The sequence below is a fragment of the Buteo buteo genome, chromosome 13, assembly GCF_964188355.1.
Source record: "Buteo buteo chromosome 13, bButBut1.hap1.1, whole genome shotgun sequence".
Taxonomy (NCBI): Eukaryota; Metazoa; Chordata; class Aves; order Accipitriformes; family Accipitridae; genus Buteo; species Buteo buteo.
This window is the reverse complement of record NC_134183.1, coordinates 10,230,668-10,248,446: the sequence shown is the minus strand read 5'-3', so window position 1 is coordinate 10,248,446 and position 17,779 is coordinate 10,230,668. Positions and strand designations below refer to the sequence as shown.

General features: G+C 41.9%; 1 protein-coding gene across 2 annotated transcripts in view; it reads right to left on the bottom strand.

Annotated features, from left to right (window-relative positions):
* SMAD3 (SMAD family member 3) overlaps positions 1–16,953 on the bottom strand; it is a 79,875-nt gene extending 62,922 nt beyond the window's left edge. The window contains exons 1-2 of one of the 2 annotated variants that reach the window (XM_075044653.1): positions 16,889–16,953; positions 15,926–16,092 (exon numbers count right to left, since the gene is read on the bottom strand). Coding sequence is in view for 1 of the 2 variants with exons in the window: in XM_075044652.1 (XP_074900753.1) it covers positions 15,926–16,131 (206 nt within the window). In the remaining variant the exon portion in view is untranslated. Of the gene's footprint in view, positions 1–15,925; positions 16,841–16,888 lie in introns of those variants that run through there. The other variant, XM_075044652.1, reaches the window with a different exon arrangement.
* Positions 16,954–17,779: the final 826 nt, after the last annotated feature.

The window sequence follows — 17,779 nt, the reverse complement described above, 5'->3', positions numbered from 1 at the left end:
ACACTCCAGGCACAATTCCTGTCATTGACATTTAAACATCCATGTTCTAAAATATTGTCATCTCTGACAAAATGCACAGTGGTGAGCTAGCTAATTTTCAATTAAGAAAAGAGTCCCATAAAGTTATAACGCTTCACATATGCATTACCTGAGATATCTGGGTAGCAGATTATTGCACATGGGAAGATTAGGCAATTGCCAGGTAATGTTGCCTCTTGTACGATTAGTTTATCTGTGTGCTAACAAATGTTCAAATTGCAGAGAGCCAGACTAGGTTAAGAAGATGGAGGAGTATTTCAACGGCTGCTCATTTCCTTGTTGCACAAGGGTCGCATGGCTACTCACATTCCACACGAAGAACAGTCCAGCAATGCCCAGACAGTTTTGCACCCACGTTTTGCTTTGTTGTAACACCTTGCTAGAGCATGCAAAATGCTTTCAACCCTCATGAAAAGTGCTAAACTAAGGATATCTCAAGAGCGCGAGCCTTCATTAGAGGACCACTAACAAGGCTACTTACCTTACACAATGAGACATCATTTAGTCTTTTCTTTGAAGGGGACATCAAAAGGCATAAGGCAGTCTGCATCTTCAGTGCTAGTCACTTCAGAGGCACCTTGTAAGGACAGTTACCAAATGGCCAACTATAATGGTTTTGCATGTGGTTAGATGCCTGTTCACTGAGGAATCATGACATACCTATTTGCTAGTAAAGCCACAAACTTGTATTGAACAGTCCCTGTTAGCAATTGTGACAAGAAACTACCAGTCACTGGCGTAGGATGTGAGAAAACAAAACACTTCATCATAGTCACATTCTTCAAAGTCAAGCGGTTCACCCAGTGAGTAATATTCCTGCAGTGGTTTGTAGGTAACAAGAACTATGCTTGTAGAAGTGGAAACCATAAATAAAATTATGTTACTGATGTATCATTATCATAATATGTAGAGACACGACAGCATAAAAGTGCGAGTGGAAATGAGATAATTTGGAGTTGTCATTTCTGTTAAAATTAACTTGGCTTCCAAACAATGTTAATGACACACAGAAGCACAGCCTGAGATGTCTACTCTGTTCAAATCCACTCTGCCATTTATTGGCATATTAAGAAAATATTTGGGGTTAAAGTACAAGACAAAAAATTATTGGCAAATAAAAGTGGAGGCTATTGCTATCTCAGCTTCCATCAACATAATGCCACTTGCTACAACAAGCTGGCTTGGATGCATCTGCCAGCCAACAGCATGCATTCACAGTGGCTTTCAACTTCTTCAGCCTGTGGAAAAGTTATTTAAAATTTCCCAAAAGACTGCATGAGCAGTCTCATCCATGTAGACCACTGCACAACACACACAAACATAGTTTCCTTAGTCACCTCTTCTTCAGTCCCTGAAATTACTGCAGCAGATATAAACATATGCAAATTTTTAACACTTGACTGATTTACTCCTCCTCCAGTCTTTTATGCCAGGAGATAACACCAGAAAACAAAACCGGAGAAAGGTTATCCTATGAGCAAGCCTGTACACTGCATTCCCAAAGGACTGCCAACTTCAGATTAAGCAGTAGCCCTCAGTCCCCATGATAGCTACAAAACAAACTACGCGTATCAGTTTTTGTGAACCAAGAAGCATGTTTGTCTCCCATTTATTCTAGAGACATGTTTATTCTAAAGAGACTAAGTACCTTTGAGTTACAACCTCACTTGCTGTAAAAAAAAATTAAAAAAAATTAAAAAAAACCCTGCAAGCTAGCATTGGATCTAACTCAATGTGAGGTGCAATTTTTAACCGACAGGAATAAGTTACTGAATCACTGTTAGAGAAGCTATGGCCCTGTGTTTTGAAATAACCCTTGTCTTCTAAAAGTAATTCTTCAGTGATTTAATTTATAGCAATACATTACATATGCTGTCACACTAGACCAACTTTCGGCCAGCTTTTGACAACACTCAACCCTCAAATGAACCTAGAAAAATATTCTTCATAGCTCCAAGTAGCACAGTGACTGCAAACGAAAATTAAGGATGAAATATGATATGATTTGTAAAATCGAGACGTGATTCTAAAGCAAAAGTGCGACAAAGTCTTTTACGCTTCCGCAGTTACTCTCTCTCAGTGATGTAAATTCAGAGCTGCTCTGCACGTGCAAAAATGACAGCCCTGAAGTTGCACAGGTGAAAAATATGTGACTTACTGAACAAATAAAAATCAAGCCCACTCAGGCTTCAAAAACAAGAACACCTATGCCTGGATTGTTTTACACATTGTCACACTAAGTAACGCCTTTTGCTTTCATAACAAAGAACATTTTTGTTCATTTTCTTGCCTTCCAAATAAGCATCTTTCCCCACTGTTTAAGGTTCTCAGACACAGCACAAAAAGAAAAATAATATTTAAACAAAAAACCCCAACCCCTAAAGAAACAAACAAAGCAAAACACACACATACAGGAGAACGCAAGTCACAAAGGCACGAATTAGCAAAGAGTCTGTGGTCAGCTGCATCTCACGAAACAGTCTGAGCATGGCCATACAACATCACAGCCTCTTCACCAGGAGGGATGGAGGAATTTCACATCCATATGCACTAACTACTCCATCCCTGTGGAATTCCCTCTCCCTGCTTTTAGGTCCTTGAAGCAGCTAAAATCTCTGATCAGCATTAGAGCTGACTGGAAAACCATTATCCCATTATTTCATTTATGTAGGCACATGTACATACTAGACAAGGGCTATCCATATTTTGTTCAAATGTTAATAGACCATTAACATTTTTTTAAATGAAGTTACAATACTTTCTTTTTTTTCCCCTCCATAGAACAGTTAATTAAAATACCAGTTTCTACTTGAACCTAATTGTACTGGACACAAGTTTTTATTTATTTATATACACATATTTAAAAAATAATATAGGTACACACATATAAAAAAATATAAAATGCACAGAGAATTGTCCTAAAACTTCTAATAGCCTCTCCTCAGTCCTAAACTTCCTACTTTTCCTCTTTTCTACCGATGCATGTAATCAATGGCTTCAAGTACAAGTGGAATTTTAATCAACTATCAGATAAATTGGAAACATATAAACTTTGACTATAACCACTCAAAAGCCAAATTAATAACAGACTATTAGTGCTCATTAGCTCTACCTCCCACCCTTCCTCTTTCTTTTTCTTCTGGAATAGCTGGCCTGCCAGTACAGCAGAAACTCTGAAATACCATCCTAAAAATAGAAAGCAAGAAAAGAGAAAAGAAAAAAGAGGGGGGAGAATGGGAACTGAGAGAATAAGCAGAGTGAGAAGCTCTGTAATATAAAACTGTCTCCAGCTTCAAAGTCATCAGCCAATCATAATCCAATAAATGCCTTTTTTTTTTTTTTCTAAAATCAGAACACTCAAATGTCTATTTTTATTCCTGTTTAGAAGTAGCTATCTCAACGGGGCTTTCAAACCAGTAGAGCCTGGCATGCAAAGCAGTGACTTACAAAACTCAATTTCAAGCCATAATTTCCAAGGCCTTCACTTGCTTATATGGGTTCATTTGTGTCTGGCACACCAATATTTTACAGCACAGACACCATTAGCAAGAAATGGTGAACTAAAGGGAGGAGACTGAGGAGATGTTTACATGAAACTATTCTTTTAACCCAGAACACTATTTAAGGGTTCTCCCTTCATGACTGTACACCATTCCATGTATCTAAGTAGCTACACAGTTCTTTAGCTATCCTAAGATATATATTCTCCAAGTGCAATCATCGGGACCTGCAATACTTACAGATAGCTTTTAATTAAAGCTTGTTCTTCTGGCCCTCCAACATATCAATAAGAATTGCTAGGTACACTTAAGGTACTGAAAAATCAAGACAACAGGGAGCTGTACCCATCTTAAGTCTGGAAAATATGCATGCATAATGAAATACCATCTCTGGAGTACTCAAGGAGGTGTATCCTCAGCACTTTCATACTTTCTTTGTGTGTAGGTTGACCAGAGAAGTTGTGAATGCCCCATCATTGGAGGGGTGTTCAAAGTCAGGTTGGATGGAGCTTTGAGTAACCTGATCTAGTGAAAGATGTCCCTGACCATGGCAGGCAGCTGGACTAGATGATCTTAGAAGGTCCCTTCCAACCCAAACCATTCCATGATTCTATGATTCTAAAATGTTAGACCCCTTCCTGTATTTAACTGAAAACTACTTTTATTAATATAATTATCAATGCTACATTACAAATATGTTACAAATTATTGGTATATTGAAGAAAGGGCAGCTTTTAAACTGACTCCTGTTTTCCATCCATAGCAGGGGCAGATGCACTCTCAAGAGTGATGTCACTTCTATCTTGTATATGGAACACTGTAGCAGGCCTTAGGATGTCTGCACCTAAATGTTGCTTTGCCTCTGCCCCCCATGAACATCAAGTAATTAAACCAAGTTCTCAGGACTTCACTCTCCCCATCAGCAAAAGGGAGTAAAAATTCTACTGCTACAAAGGACTTTAAGATCTATAGTATAAAATAAGAAGGCACAAATGTTCCCCTTTCAACAGGGCATGGCCCCTTCAACAGGTTGTGGAATGACCGTAATGAAAAGGTCTTTAAAAGGACTCGATGAATATTGCATAGCAAAGATTTTCTTTATTTTTAAATGGGAGTAGCTGACAGCATCTGAGATTAATTGTTGTCCTTCACAGAAAGTAGCCACTTAAAACACACAAGGACTAATCTAGAGGTTGTTTTGCTCTTAAGAAATCTAAGTAACCATGATATCAAGCATTATTTCTTGATCCTTAATTTTAGCGAAGAGATATACTAAATACACTGTTTCCCACAGCAAGAATTCAAATTCAACTTGCTTCCATACCTTTGAAAAGAGCATTTGTTTCAAACTTGTAAATGATTTAAAAGGGAAAGCTTAATTAAAAATGTTGTTTCCAGCCAGATGGGCAGCTATTAGTTTTCAGTCACTTCTTTTGGAACAATTCACCAGAAGTCTTCAGATGCAAAGGAGTTTTAAAGCAAATAGATGTGATTGCCAAAATGTTCCATAAAAGACACAGCTATAGGTAAAGAAATGTTTCATTTTTCCAGCTCGTGTTGCTGTGGGTCATGGTTGTAAAAGCCCACTAGCAACAGCACAATCGCTTGACAGACACACATTTATTTCATTTAACATTTTGTATTTGGATGGCATTAAATTCACATATGGTTATATAATATTACTTAAATGAAAACATGAGGCTACATGTATAGTGTTTCCCCTGGACTTGTGCTAACAGACTTCAAACTGAAGCTCAGTAGCAGAACACTGTGGTATGATGTGTATCAACCAGTCAAAATATTCCATGTGTACAGGAGGCACCAGCATAGAGATGAATAGATAAATATTATGGAAACCCAGTTAAGGTTTACCACTAAACATTTATGGAATTCTAACATTCTCACTGACATAACACCTACATATTTTCAAAGAAAGTTTCCAACAACAATTAAAACTGCTTTCTTAGTATGAATGAGACGAACAGCCACAGAAAGCTCTTTAGAGTGTCAAGATACTGGGTTTTGCAACAGAGTCTACCTCTTGAGATTTTAAGAGCTTTTCACAACTGTTACTATATTCTCTGACATCCTTGTGAGGCAAGTACTGTATTTGCTAGGTAGTTAAGAGCAAGGTACAAGCAGGCTAAATATTTTGCTCAATGTTACATAGCGGTATGGAACAAAACCTGATGTTTTCAGTCTTCCCTAACCACAATGTACATTCATTATGCAGTAGTCCACAACTGAAAACCTATCTTAATTCAGTTATGACTGGGAAAAACAAATATGCAACTGCAACTCTATACACGAACTGTCAGCCTATAGCTCTACCAAACAAGCAAAACCAGATTTGGGAAAAAGCTTCAATGATCAGCTGTCTACCTACACACAAGTTATTTATGGCATCTAATTCAGAGTAAAGCTCAAAACAGTTTGCAGACTGCCAGCAGACTTTTACTGGCGACAGAAATCAGCTATAAAGGAGTATTAGCTCTGATGATCAGACAGTGATTATCTACATCTTTTTTAAAAATTTACATTTAGTTATTTTGTAAAGCTTGTTTCTAATGCAGTGGTTTCAAATCAGCTGGTTTCCACTTTCCACCATTCTAACTGTCATCTTCTGCAAAAACTCCACTGGCCATAAAAAAAAAAAAAAAAAAGCCACAAAATCTTGAAGAGAAAACAGTAACATTAAACAGGCCAATAACATAGCTTTGACTTATGGTGAAGCTTACATTCAGTAAGTCAGATAAATTTAGGCCCAAGAAGCAGATATGGAGAAAGATTAGCCAAATCATATCCAAGTTTCACCATTCCAAGCCTGTGAAACTCTTAGAAGGTAATTAATCTGGGGTCTCCAGAATTCACTGGAGTTTCTCTTGAAGGTTCCAGGCCAACATCAATAACTATTCTAGACCTTTCCTCCAACAGGCTGCTGAACGTGGGGGAAGAAAGAAAGGATAGATGTTATTAGCAGACCTTGTGCTCTTCTGAGTTCAAGGCCTATAATTGTGGGTGGGCTTTATCTAAGCCATGCAAGAGGAAACCCTACTCCTTCCTGTATTTGTATAGCTGTGTAGCAGGGGAGATGGGAAGGGGACTAGGGGAAAAGCACATTATAAGGGCTTCACCATTGGTATGCAAGCTGGTTAAAAATGGTTAAAAAAAAAAAAAGAAAAAGAAAAAAATCCCACAGCGAGAACAGCCAAATGCCGCCTTCTGCACAGGCACAGGATAAGGAGCCATGCCAATGCCAAACCCACTGCCAGTGGTATCTCAGCTACAAAATGTGGAGCCAAGCCACACTAGTGCCCATCAGAAAACCCTCAAGGAAACATGACCGAGAACTCCTCCGAAAATGAAATGCTTTGCAGACAAGTATCATTTTCAACAAACTTCCAGCTAAATCCTGCCTGACTTCGTGCCAGATTTCCAGCTCAGGGCTAACAAGTCCAGTCTTCGTAGGACCGGAGCCCTCAGGTCTTGCAGGCTCTGCTGGGCAGGCTTCAAGTTCTGCAAAGAAGAACCCATAGAAGCCTCAAAAGCCCTGAACTTAAAAGAGAAAACTGGATAACATTCAACCTACAAACACCCGTATCCTCTGTTTTCAGTTCACTGCTTTCTTGTGCTGGTCTGATTCTCCTTTCACTTGCATGTAAATCAGAAGTGAATTTACTGAAATCCATGTAATTACACAAATGCAAAAAGAGTGGGAAAAGACTCCAGCTCCTTATCAGCCTTTCTTTTAGGAAAAGTGTGCTTTTTAAACACTGATATAATTTTTCAGATACTGTTACATATGTGCTACAAATTAGCTATGCATCTGACTTAAGGGGAACAACAATTTGTTCAACAAATAAGAAGAAAAGGACCTTTCTGTACAGTTCCACATGTATGGAAACCACAGACTTTGTATCCCTATGAAAAAAACCACATCTGGTCTTTCAGAGTATAACAAAATTAAAGGTGCTTGTAGCTGGGTCTTTGTCTTCCCATACAGCAACACTTAAAATCCAGTTGTGGAAGGAAATTTGGGGAAAAAAGTGTTCTCTAGCTGTTAAGTAGATAAAGCAACAACAGTTGCATATTCAACACAAAAACAAAGAGGCATTCTCATGTTCCACAGATGCCTTCTACCAAGCCCAATATTTTTATGAACTTTAACTTTTCTACATCTGTGAAGAGTAAGAGAATTTCTCTTTTCATGTTCAAGCAATGGGAACAGGAAGGACAAGTTCTTCCTCTTTTGTTGTGAAAAAGGAAAGTCAGTATGCGCATCTATCATTCAACCATTGCTGGCTGCAACTTCACCACAAAGGAGGAAATTTCTGTTTTGACTTCCTTTTTTAAAAAGATTGTGTTATGATGAACATCACCAATTCAAAGACAATCTTCAACCTTTCCTATGACACAATTTGTGAGCAAAAGTTTAATGAAATTTTCAGATTAGATAACTAGAAATTATGAAGTGAGCTAAGGATGGCCCACCTAATACCTTGACCCTGAGACTTTCCTTCCTGAGGACCCCGAAGCCTGGAGAAAGCAAGGGCTACAGGCAGATAGACTGACTCTCCTGACACCTTGTCCCCCGCAATCTTCTCTCTAGGATTCACACACCTCACTTTTCATAAACTGATGCATATTCCTCTGGAGATCAAAAAGTAGATACTCCTGTTCATGGGGTCAGGCACACAGCCCATCTGTGATGAGTATGCAGGTGCCCTAGGACAAGGTAGGCACACACAGACCCCAGTCACACCACTACCTGAAACATGCAACTTCTTTGCCCTGATAACCTCAGTGCTGAACAGCAAGTGAGCTGTAAAGGTATTCCTAGTGACAAAATTTATCAAGACCACCTATTCACCTTTCCTAGACTTACACAGGTTACATTTCTAACAGGTAGGTTTTACTGGATTTTTAAGCATGTTCATTCATGAGGCTCACCAACAAGAGTTATAATTTCATCACGTCTTCCACATCAACAGCAGCACCTAATACTTTAAAAATGCAATCAAATTGACTCCTTGTGAAATAGCATGATTCTGAATACCAGCAAGTTGAAGAATCAAACTCACAAGGAACAGCTACCATTTTCTCCCCATGCTTCCCGTGTCCTTTCCCCGTGCTCCTATCAACTGACATCTGCTACTTCAGAAGTGTCGGTATCAGCAATCATGTGGAGATTCTCCACTGTAGAGAAAGGAATGACAGTTCAATATCTGGAGCAATTGCTGGGGCACACAATCCAACAGATTTTCTGACCTACTCGTTTTGAATAGCCTAAAGTCTGTCTGTACCACACTCAGCCATGTAGGGCAGAGAATCTACGTTGTCGCTAAATGATCAGATTTGGGTACCTGAAACAGCGTACCTACAGCAGGTTAGGTTTAATAGGCTTCTTAGTTGACAATAAAGATTTTGTACTCTGGAGCTCACAAATTCCTGGGTGACACTCTAAAAAGCAGGGTGTTGTTATTTCTTACCTGGCTGAGCTCTTTTGAAGATAAGGGTTACCCTTTTTTTTTTTTTTTTTAATAGGGCTCTTATTACTATGCACAAGTAGTTTATTGCTGCTCACATTTGTGACCTACGCTTCTGAAGGATCAAGCCTTTAATACAGAAAGAAAGAGCTCTGGCTTTTCATTCTCTTTCTACAGAGCCACAGTACCAGTAGCAATCAAACTTTCCTGCTTGCCTAAGGGCAAGTCCCACCATTCTGACAGTGATGGTAAAGAGATGCGTGAGCAAATGAGGATCAGGTCTAAAAGGCTTCAAAACATCTTTAAAAGCAGTATTAACTGCAACAATTGACACATTATTGTCTCTTCAGTTACACAGAAAGTTGTGCTACCAGTGACAAGAGCCCAATTATTAACAACTTCCTTGTCTTTATGTTTGGACTCAAGTCGCATGTAACGAAATGTAATTAGCAAACATTTGCTAAGCTTGGTGGAGTCAGCCTACTAGAACTGGAGTGCCTGGACAAGAACCTCTGCCCTGTCTTTATTCGCCTCGCTCCTGTCTGCTCTCTTCACTGCCAATCAACACAATCAGCTTTGGACTGGAAAAAGCTTTTTACACAGCACATCAAGACAGACAAGGACAAAAGTTAATTAGGACTATTCATAAGCCTTACTGGAAGAGAGTGCTGCATCCCATCCCTGAAAATTTAATTGCACTCAATAGAGAAAACCTAGAAAAATTAATAATAATAAAAAAAATTAAAAAACAGAAAAAGATAATTTGGGAGTAAAATCTGATTTCAATTTAATTCAAGCACTGTTTGGCCCTATTTATTTCATAAAGTAGTTCATGCAGGATAATGGCATTACTGTGCATCTAACAGCATTAGAAGCTCCTAATAAATTAACAAGTGAAAATTAATGGCTGCTCAGTCCATTAAATCTTGTTAATTTTATTTTTGTTGCAATAATATAGCAATCACAAGTTTACATTATTAAACCAATATTTATTAGAAGAACTCATTTTAATTGGATCCCTGATGTGATAATCCCATACAGTGTGTATTTCTTGGTTTCATCAATTTCTTGCATTTATTTCTCATTATATTTAAATGACTGCAATGTTCAGGGTCTTTTCCTAATACTATAAAAGTTAAGCAACCATTTTAAACATTTTATTTCACAAAGATTCAACACTTACTACACAATATAATGAGAATCTTACAAGTCCTTGCAGAAGCTATTTTAAATATTTCAGTCTCTTCAGAACAGGGAGAAGACAAAAAGGCAGACATATGACTATTTGAAAACATCTCAACAAATGGTAAAATACATTTTTTCCCCTTAGCTCGTCAATGTTCTATATAAACATTGCTGTGTTGCCTTTCAAGTCAAGAGGAGTTTTACCACTGTTTTTAATGCAAAATGTTAGCTGGTCTGCACATCTCAGAAAAAAAGATAAATATATATTGACAAAAGGTTTTGAATTGTAGTAGCTGCTGACAGAGAGATACAAATTTGAGAAGACATCTTACTAAGGGCTGGGTCTGATGTGCTATTTCAGCAGCAACTACTTTGAGGGAAGGGGCTGCAACGCTGGACAATGCTTTCTCCCCGACCTCCCTCCTTTCCCCAGTTCCTTCGTTTCTGCCAACATAACTGAACGCGTAGTTGCTCCCTAACTGGTTGTATCAACATTATTGCTTTAGCTTAACAGTAGCGTTTTGGTTTTTAAAATGGCATAGTGTGGACTAGAAGTCAACTACACACGCTATTATCCAAGCTAATATAAGAGGCAGTAACTCTGATTCAAGGGTGGGGAAAAGAAGTTGGAGGGGCTGTGGGGAACCTCTGTGCCCGGAGGCGGGGGGAGGACACCTCTGGGGAGATGACAAGGAGGATGATGAGAAAGATACTGACGGACAAATGGGACTGCATGCAGAAAGTACACCTGACTAAAGGCCTGTGTACACTTACACTTACCATATTTTCACCTTTAGACCTGATCTGTGAAGTCACACTAATGCCACAAAAGCTAGTTACAAACAGATTTGTAAAGTGCTGTCTACCCTGCAGCTATCACTGCCACAGCTAAACTAGCTCATGTGGGTACTGCTAGCAGCACAGTTGTGGCAGCACAAAGGTTATGATAGGGCTGTAAAAAACCTGCCCATAAAGCTAGGTCAGTACATAGGTTAGTGGACAGAGTTTTGTAGCAGTAAAATTACTGGCAACAGGTAGCTAACAAGTATAATGGCAGCTAGACTGTGTTTGCACACAGGGACTGTACTGTAATCATCTCCAGTGCACCACCGTTACGTCAATCTAAAGTGCAGACGCCCTTAAACAAGTCTATGCAACATTAAAGCTCCTCACATACAGGGACAGGCCAAATTGAAAACAAGGCAGCTTAAAATTGGCATTTAAAAAAAAAATATACAAATTTGTGTGTGGACACACAAAACTATGACTGGCCCTTTGCTTATTACTGAAACCACAGGGGCACCAATCTCAAAAGAACATACTTCACGGTCTTGCAGACAGCCTCTGCCACTTACTGTATTTACAGTTTTCACGTTTTCCCGGTATCAAGGCAATCCTAAGAACATGGTCAATTCTTGTAAATATGGTGTAGTCAACTACCAACACAAGAGAAGGCATGCTCACACCCAAGATGTTCCTAAAATCACTTATGTATTATCCTGGGTTTTCCCCACCGAAATGCAAATCATTCAAGGAATACCTTGTTCGGCTGCTTTTAAAAAGCAAATGTGCCATGTTTCCATTCCAGTTGGTACATTCTATCCTTATCAGATGAGTTCCACAAGAAATAACACCCACCCCTCTTCAAAACTATCTTCTAAATTAAAAAAAAACACCACTTAAAAGGTGTTCCTTACATACAAGAATCCCGACTCCCCTAAAACCACTGGTGATACAAAAACCCCAAACAAGTACAGTAATAGGTTCAAAAGAAAAATATGCATATGAAAATATATTACAAAATGTCATGAGATTTATGTCTTAATATGTGTAATACCACTAAAGCTCTTGAAACAAAGCATTTACTATCTCGTCCCATATCAGCAAGACTATATATATACTGCACAGCTTTTAGAAATTACTAAGTGCTCATCACATGTTCCTGGCTTTTGCAGTTCAGACCTCTATACAGGTTAAGAGTTAAACACTCATCACAGTTCAGCCTAACACCCTTTATTTCCAGAGGCAAAATGCTGACGGTTTGTCAGGTGCACAGTACAGTCTCTCTTCAGGTCAGGAATAGTATTAGAAACTCATTGCTCTTCTCCCAAGCATCAAGTCTATGGGGTTCTGCAGGTATGTAGTAATGTCAGCTGTAGACGTTGCTGCCATCAGATTCCAGATTCCATGCTTACTGTATTCTTTGGTCTCAGAAGCAAATAGAGCCATCAAAAATTCAAAAAATCTGACAGCGGCTGGAGTAGACCTAAGCTTGCTCACTGGGCAAAGCAGAGAGGCTGCAAACTCAAACACCTGGCTGTGCTCAGGTATGTGCTAATGGCACACTATCCTCAAGCTTGTCTTAAAAGTGATAAAAATCCCCCTCTTGAAAGCTGGGCTTTCAAGATCAACGCAACTACTACAAAGGATATATTTTAACAAACAAAAGAATGTGTGTTTTCAACTTTATCACCTGATACAGTATGAAAAACTGTCTTACTGCCATGCAGACCCAGACAACTCACTAGGCAGCTCCTGACACCAAAGCCTACCAGCTTAGTGCATAGAGGTTTAAAGGCAGTTCCCTTCTGGAGAAGGATTGGCTTTGGCAGCAGAGCACCAGACAAGGGAGGGACAAAGGTCCTCTAAATGAGCCATTCCATCGAGCATCAGTAACTGCTGGCACAAGAAACAATTGGATGGTCTGAGACTGGTAGGTTTTTCAGCTGGAAACTAATTCCTGCTCCAGCAGAAAAAAACAAGAAGGAAAAATCCTGCCAGCAGAGCGTTACACTGAAATCCTTGAAGGTCTCTCCAGCCTTTGCTGTCTGCCACAGGTCCTTCCAACAGAAAACGTGGGGCCTGAGGTGTCTGTCACATCATCTTACAAATGGAGCACTTGCAAAGTAATACACGCTGAACAAATACACAAGCAAATAAACTATTCATTGTTTAATAATCCATCAGGAGACAGAATGTAGTATGTGTATTTCCAATTTCAAGTAGATAAAAATGACAGCAAGAATAAACTTGGTATTCTAATTCCTTAGCCCTACAACAAAAATTATTTTTTTCTTATTCTTTCTTAAAACAATCCCACCTGATCACTACAGGAATTTGCTGCGTAGCCCTTATTCCCATGAGCAATGTTTCTGCAAAGCTCAAGCACTTTTACATCTGAAACTTGCTTCATCTCATGGATACAATAGCTAATTTTGGACTTACCCTACTCCTGCTGGGCCAGAGTCATCACTGGCATAGCTCCACTGTAATTCAGTCTACTGATGCATTACAGACAATGCACAACATGATCTAATCTTTAATGATGGTTTTTCACCCCTTTTCAACCCCCAACATACTTATTTGACTCAATAATAAAATTACATATGTGGAATTATTTAAAAAAAAAAACAAAAAACCCCCAAAAAAACAACAAACCACACAACAAACTAAAACCATACTAAAATTGTCTTGCAAACGCTAATTTCAAATGACACGATAATCAGATTCACAGATACATTAGGACAAACAGCCCAGTCCAGAAAAGACACAGCTCTTAAAGTCACAAGGCCTGGTTATAATTCCAGCTCTGACACTGACTTCTAGACAAGCTGTTTCAGATCTCCACACTATCCCCCAATCTCTGATATATAGATACTGACCTCTCAGTATGTTGGTGCAGAGGGTCCAGCACAGACTAACCTAACCATGCTCATTTGGATCTCTGTAATATACATACTAAACAATAATACAAGTACATATGAAGTGTCATGTTTAAAAACTAGTGCCAAGGCATAAGGAGCTACCATTGAAATACGCAAACACTTCCCCCATACCAAGGTTTAAGATAGGCAGGATCCAGGCTCTGTGTCATAAGTGAACATGAAATGTTTTAATTTCTGTACAGATTTCCTTTAACAGAGCAAGGTCTAGGAGAAACAGACATTCACTTTTGCACAGTAGGAACAGCCAGGACAATCTCTGGAGGTGATAATATTTATAACTTGTGATATCTGCTCCTGTTGTTACTGATTTTCAAGCTTTAAAATTACTTTCCTAAATTAAAGCATCGTACTCCAACTCATCTCTTTGCTACCTTTGAATCATAAAATATCAAAACCTTCCTCCCTTATCTAAATCACCTTGTTACTAGTAAAAGATGTACCAGGAGGCTTCACACTCTGCTCCCCAACAGATCAGCATCAGCTAGACACAATACCCAGGTCACATCAGCAGGGCTGCTCAAGTCATTTTCTTCTTTTGAAATGGTGTTTCAGGGAAGTTGTTTAAATAGGGTATTATCTATGTGGAAAGCACACTGCTTACCAAGAATTTAAAAATACAGGTTTTAAGGCATTTGTATTGGGTGGTAGCTCTACAGGTTTTGATTTCTGCTTCAACTAGGTGAACCACAGTAACTCTAACAGGCTGAGAGGTCTATTTGCATTACTGGCCAAAATCTTAGCCAGTCATTCACAACCAAAAAGATAAGGAGACTTTACTTTTCCTTTAAAAAAACACTACAGTTGTTGGGAGAAAATTTTAGGAGTTCCAAATATCCACATTTCTAAGCTACTTGCTTCACTTTTTCATGCAACAGATGCTGCTTTGTATTAGCTACTGCATATTAAATCATTCTGACAACCAAGAAAGCATACATTTGTTTGCGCGCAAGAGAAGCATGAATACACACACACACAGATATCTTCTCACGCAGAAGCATACAATTATGCAGCATTCAAATATTTGGGATGAACTTTGGCCTTTGTTTAAAAAAAAAAAAAAGTACCCTCAAACAACAATCAGTAACAGAACCAGCAGTCATCTGGCTGAGCTCACAGAAATCAACAAATCTTCAGCAATAAAACACCACTTGTGACCAGCTATTTGCAAGTAACTTGGAAATTTTTTCTTAGATGGGATACTTATACACACATCCTTTATGACTTATAATGGCCTTATAGATCAATCTCGGAATGGAGGCTAAAAATACAATCCATGTTAATTAAAAAAATGGAAGAAAAAAGAAATTAGTTATATTTACCCTCACATGCTTTTTTTGCACTCCAAACAATCCCCTTCAGCTATGCCATTTGCATTCCCGATTTAAAAAGTAATTTGAAAACATATGCACAGCGGGGCTCTAAATCACCTCTTCAGAGTAATATCTGTCTAGCTAATATGGAAGAAACCAAGCAACCCAAACAAAACCATCTTCCTGATACATTAATCAAAAGAAAATCTTAATGTAACAATACCAGAGAACACGCTGAAACTTTTGACAATGAGAGTACCCACAGTAACTATAACTGTAATCCAGAGCACTTCCAACTTTTTTTTTTTTTTTTTAATCTCGGCTGGAGACATATTTCTTCCCCTACATTCCCCTCTTGTTACTAGACAGTAAACCAATTCTGTAGCCAGCTATTTATTATTTTTTTTAACTCTCTATAGAGCCAGGATAGAGCATGCAGGAGAGGACTAACACCGCACCGAAGTGCAGCGGGGCTGGAAAGCAAAACAAGCTCTCTACCAGGCTGTGCCACAGCACGCCGAGTCCCTCGGGAGAAAGCTGCTACCGAAGGGGCCTCCGAGCACCCCCGTGCCCGCCCCGGAGGGGGGGACCCGCGGCTGCGCCCACCCCGCCGGGGTAACCGAGCGGGGTGCCCCTTGTTTTGTGTGCTCCCCACCACCGCCGCCGTGCACCCCCTCTACCTGGGGATGGTGATGCATTTGGTGTTGATGTTCTGCGTGGTGATCGCCTTCTCCAGCTCGTCCAGCTGCCCCGTCTTCTTCAGCTTCTTCACCAGGCTCTTCACCGCCTTCTCGCACCATTTCTCCTCCTGCCCGTTCTGCTCCCCTTTCTTCCAGCCCAGGAGCCGCTTGACGATGGGAGGAGTGAAAGGCAGGATGGAGGACATGCTGGCTCGCCCGGCAGGGCCGGCAGCGCCCCGCCGCTGGCTCCGCGCTCGCCCCGCCGCCCCCCGCGCCGCGCCGCTCCGCTCCGCGCAGGCCCCGCCGCGCCGCGGGCAGCACAAAGCCCGGGCCCCGGGCGGCGGTGGCCTGGCCTGGCCCGGCGCCGCGCCGCTCCGCTCGCCCGCCCCGCCGGTGCCTCAGCGCCTCGGGCCCGCGGCACCAAACTTTGCCCGGAGTTCGCCGCCTCTCCCCGGCGGCGGCGGCGGCGGCAGCTCCCTCCTCCCCCTCCTGCCCCGCTCTGTGTGCGCGGAGAGGCGCCCACTCCAGCTCATTCCCAGTCTGTCTCTCATGCAAATTGCCTGCTGGCCGCCCCGGCCCGGCTTCCACCCCCTCCTTCCCTCCCAAACACGCTCACTCACGCCGCCGAGGGAGGGCGGGGAGGCGGCCGGCCCGCCGGGAACTCCGCTCCCCCCCGCCCCCGCCGCCGGCGGCAGCCCCCGCGCTCCCGGCAAAGGCCCCCGCTCCCCGGGCGGGACGGGGCTCTCCCTCCCTCTCTCAGCCCCGCTCCAGCGCGGCGTCCCCTCAGCGGCGTCGGGCACCCGCGGCCTTCCCGCCGCGACCCCCCTCAGAGGGCAAGGCGGGAAGCTCCCCTCAGGGCCGCCGCGGCGGGAAGGAGCGTTCTCAGCCCGCGCCGGGAGACCCGCGGGGGCTCTGCCCGCCCGAGCCGCGTCCCCTCGGCCTCCCCACAGCGCGGGGACCCACCGAGGCGGCGGCGCCCCGGAGGGAGGCCCGCGGTGCGGGTTCGTCTTTCTCGGGGCCGCCGGGGCCGTGGGCTCACGGGGAGGGTCAGCGGCGGCCGTAAAAGCCCGCAAGCCAGCTAGGGAGCCGTGCCTGGGAGAAAGCCCACGGGGGGGGGGGGCGGGGAGGCAGCAAAAATAAACACATGGCGACAAAGTCCCCCTCGGTGAGGATCCTCGGGCAGGGTGGAATGGATGCAGTCCCCACCGCAGCTGTTTCCTCTGTGGAAAGGTGCGTTTCCACACAGAGATAGCTGAACACAACTTGGGTCAGTTGTGCTCAGACAATCAGCAGGTTTTGTTTCAATCCCTTTAATTTACTATTCCATTCCCTCATCTTTCCACCCCGAGCACCAGGTACCCGAATAATTTTTACCCTGTATCAGGCACAAATGACACCCTGGGGATGTTTACTACCAGACCTGGTCAGAAATTCTCAGACGGAATATTTTTGTCAGAGGGCGATGGTTTGTTCAGATCTAGGTGTTTTGTAGAGATACTTCGGTTTTGGCTGACTCAAGGTGGCATCCAGGTAAATTTCCAGTTTCTCACTTTCCATCACTGCACAGACTGGGCTGTCACACTCCCCAGTCTCTAGCATCGGCCCTTCCATGCCAAAAGGGAGCCCAGGCCCTAAAAAACATGTAAAGACAAACCGTAACTCCTCAGGGCTCCAGTTCTCTGATAAACCACCCCAAAATGGAGCCAAGTGGCAAGCACAGCAGCCTGGCAAGCAGCAAGGAGGCTGGGGGCTACCTGCAGAGTCACCAGGTGCCTCTGCCGGGGCTCGTTCATGTTTCTGAACTCCAGCTGCTTCACGGCTCCTTGCAACACCTGCCCAGGAACAACGGTAAAA